Here is a 3369-nt window from a genome sequence, read left to right on the forward strand (position 1 = left end):
AAAAAGTAAAAGGAGGGGGGGGGGGGGTGTAAATAAAACAAAGATCATTGATGCTAAGTACTCGAGAGAATTAAAAAGAAAAGGGAAGAGAAAGTTAGAAAACTGAAGAGAGTAAAATAGGAGAAGAATTAACAGCGGTTTGGAATCTCCAGAACATGTAGAAATGAAGTAATGATCTGCTTCCCCATCTAGAATTTTCTTTGAGACAAGAAATAAAATCAAAGAAAATTCAGGAAACTTGTAGCTTATGATTTGTTGAAACAACCATAAAGATATTTTCCGTGCTTAAAAGGTAGAATGTTTGGATCTAATAATCCCCATTGCCCACAAATTCTAACTTTCTACAAGTTCAATATAATGAAAAATTATAATAGAAAAGCACATGTAAAACCCATCATCATCTACTGAATAGCAAAATGTAGTTTGCACTTAAAAGTGAAAATATAAAAGCCAATTCAAATAACCATGTACTCATAATACTAGTCACCATGAGAAGGACATAAGAAATCAAACACAAGCACATCTGAATTGGAATTTCCCAACCAAAACAATGCACACTTACCCACTCACCAAGGAAAAATAAGAAAGAAACAAAGAGCCAATAAATAATTTAACTATTCTGTAAAACAAGGAGTTTGCGAGAAGAAAATACCATACATACCGGACGCAGAGGTAACCCCAAGGGGCTAAGTACACAATTTGTGTTTGAAACAACGCAGTTTGGTGGATGGTTATACCTACAAGATGATCCATATTTACAACCCCCAGTTCTCATGTAGTATTTGCAGTCAGGCTCGCCAGGCCTTTCTGGTAACTGTTGCTCCAATGTTACGCCAGCACTCAAAGGTGAGGCAGAAGAGGGTAACTGGGTATAAGCTCCTGTAAAGGCCGGTGCAGAAGAAGATAGCTGTGACATTCTATATCCAACCGAGGGTTGAACACCAGGTGATGGTGCAGGGCTAACTGGTCCCTGCATAGGTAAACCAACAACGCTATATGAAGGCAACACATGTGGGTATGAAGACAATTAATCAACTAAAAACACTACAAGAACTATACCGAGAATGTATTCCAATTTGTCATGGGAACCACTCCTGGGTGAAGCAACATTGGAGCATAAGCACCGGGCACATATGAACCATGCAATAGAGGCCTTGCAACCCTATAGGTGGTCGATGTGCTGTCATATTGCTCAGAAGGAGCAGAAAGAGACTGCCCTGTTGGATAAAATGTACGTGCTGGATCTGGCATTGATAAACCAGCTGGTTCGGGATGATCAAATTTACATGTTCTACCAAATTTGCATTGCCCCTTTTGCAAATAGTAGGAGCATTCTTGCTGACCCTGTTGTAGAGGATGATAACATGACTATTAAAATTTCTTATAACTTGAATCTATGTGCATATATTAAGCCTTGACAAAATAATTACCGGTCGTAATGGATATCCATAAATATTTAGAGGCACATTGGTCAAGGATCCACCAGCATTTTTTGGGTGATTGAACTTGCAAGATGGACCAAATTTACAGGTCCCTGTCCTTAAATAATACTGCACATAAACCAATACAGTTCACTCATTGGATAAAAAGATTGAGCATTGCATAATACAAGTAATAATGATTCTGAGATTGTCAATACAACAAGAATTGTGAAAATACAACCAATCACTGTAAAAGGTGAAGCCTGGTACCTGACATGAAGGCTCCCCTACCCGCTCAGGATAATCTCTCATAACACCCCCAGTCTGATGAACAACCAACCAAAGAACTCAGAAAATAATTCGACGATCCACATTCCGAAGTCAAATATATATTATGCAAATGCATAACAAAGAAATCCATTCATCAAACTGACATAAAGAAAAACCGAAATACCCCTATCAAAGTGAAATACAGAAACCCCAAATTGGATTACAATGACTACAGAAACTACATATTTACATTGAGAAATACAGCTAAAAAGAACTCCGGCGTAGTACATATGGAACGTGATCAAGGGCATACCGAGATTCCACGATCATGGGGATGATTATACCGGCACTTGGAGCCGTATCCACAGGTCCCGGTTCTCATATAGTACGGGCAATCTGCCGCACCTGGCCTCTCCGGGTACTCACCATCCCTCAAATTCAACCCTCGCATCGATTCTAAACAATAAACCAAAAACCCATTTTTTAAAAACCAATCATTCTCATTACTGAAACCCTAACATTTCACAATGCAAGTAAAAAACCAACAATAAAATCGAAATAAGCTCAAAATTTCCACCTACTAAACCGGGTTCTTGGCCTGCCGGAGCCCATTCCACCTGCTGCTGATCCGATTCTGTCCCGCTTCGCCTTCCGTACAACTCCATTCCTGCTTTCACTTAATTCTCAATCACTTGACTGAATCAAACGCTAAAAGGGTACAATAATCAATACTCATATAATAAAAACTCCTTTTTCCTTAAATGCCACGAAAAATCCGATGATCTTGTAATATATATTTAACTACTACGTACGAGGGCCGAAGGACTTTTTGGGGTGTCCGAGAGAGATTTTTCTACAGTGCTATTGATGAGTACTTTTGTACAGTGCGATTGAGTGAGAGTGAGAGAGAGAGAGAGCGTGTGTGTGTATATGTATAGTGTTCGTACGGCCTGGTTTAAGCACTTTACTTTTTGAACTATACATACAACTCTCTCTATATACACACACACACACACACATATACGACACAATCACACGGACACACTCACACTCACACTCACACTCTATACATACATATACATACAGCACACTCTCTCTCTCTAGTTTTTCGTCAGTTTGTAAGGTACCCGCCAATGGTGTTGGGGAAAGGGAGGGATGCGCATTAATATAAAGGCACCCTGGAAATGACTTTTCTTTAAACGGGCTTTTCGAATCTCGGCCCGCAACCGACACTGTAATTTGAAATTACTTAATGTTCCCTGAAGTTAAGGTTTGGTGGAATATTTGAGGAGGATAGTTTGGAGATTTTGAGGTTGTCTTTTGTCCCTTGTTCGGTGCGTTGATTAGGGGTAATAGGGGTATTGTCATAGTGTGTTACTTTTCGTGGGGTGAGTCGACTTGCATTTAAGCCCTCATAATGTGAATCCCCTCACACATCGAGTCGATAAATATAAAGGGTCAAGGGTGAGATCGAATTGAGTTGGGCCGGGTTAAACTAGTTTTAAAAAAAATAGAAGTTTGAGGTGAACTTTTAAGGTCGGGTCGAGGTTGAACTTTTAAACTTTTAAGTATTACTAGATCGAGTCTTAATTTTTCTAATCAAGTCGATTAAATATTATTTTTAAAAGTATTGACTTTTTTAATTTTTTATTTTTTTTACTAAAGATGGTAAGAGAAA

At 38.9% G+C, this 3369-nt stretch overlaps 1 protein-coding gene across 3 annotated transcripts in view; it reads right to left on the minus strand.

Moving 5' to 3' along the window:
- LOC111369826 (zinc finger CCCH domain-containing protein 32-like) overlaps positions 1 to 2837 on the minus strand; it is a 6042-nt gene extending 3205 nt beyond the window's left edge. Inside the window, exons 1-7 of one of the 3 annotated variants that reach the window (XM_022991495.1) lie at positions 2504 to 2837; positions 2269 to 2358; positions 2005 to 2147; positions 1692 to 1745; positions 1431 to 1550; positions 1060 to 1344; positions 738 to 970 (exon numbers count right to left, since the gene is read on the minus strand). In XM_022991495.1, coding sequence (XP_022847263.1) covers positions 738 to 970; positions 1060 to 1344; positions 1431 to 1550; positions 1692 to 1745; positions 2005 to 2147; positions 2269 to 2356 — 923 coding nt within the window. In that variant the 5' untranslated portion in view covers positions 2357 to 2358; positions 2504 to 2837. Of the gene's footprint in view, positions 1 to 661; positions 971 to 1059; positions 1345 to 1430; positions 1551 to 1691; positions 1746 to 2004; positions 2148 to 2268 lie in introns of all 3 variants that reach the window. The other 2 variants (XM_022991494.1, XM_022991496.1) reach the window with 2 other exon arrangements.
- Positions 2838 to 3369: the final 532 nt, after the last annotated feature.

This window comes from Olea europaea, chromosome 20 (genome assembly GCF_002742605.1).
Source record: "Olea europaea var. sylvestris chromosome 20, O_europaea_v1, whole genome shotgun sequence".
NCBI classification, from domain to species: Eukaryota; Viridiplantae; Streptophyta; class Magnoliopsida; order Lamiales; family Oleaceae; genus Olea; species Olea europaea.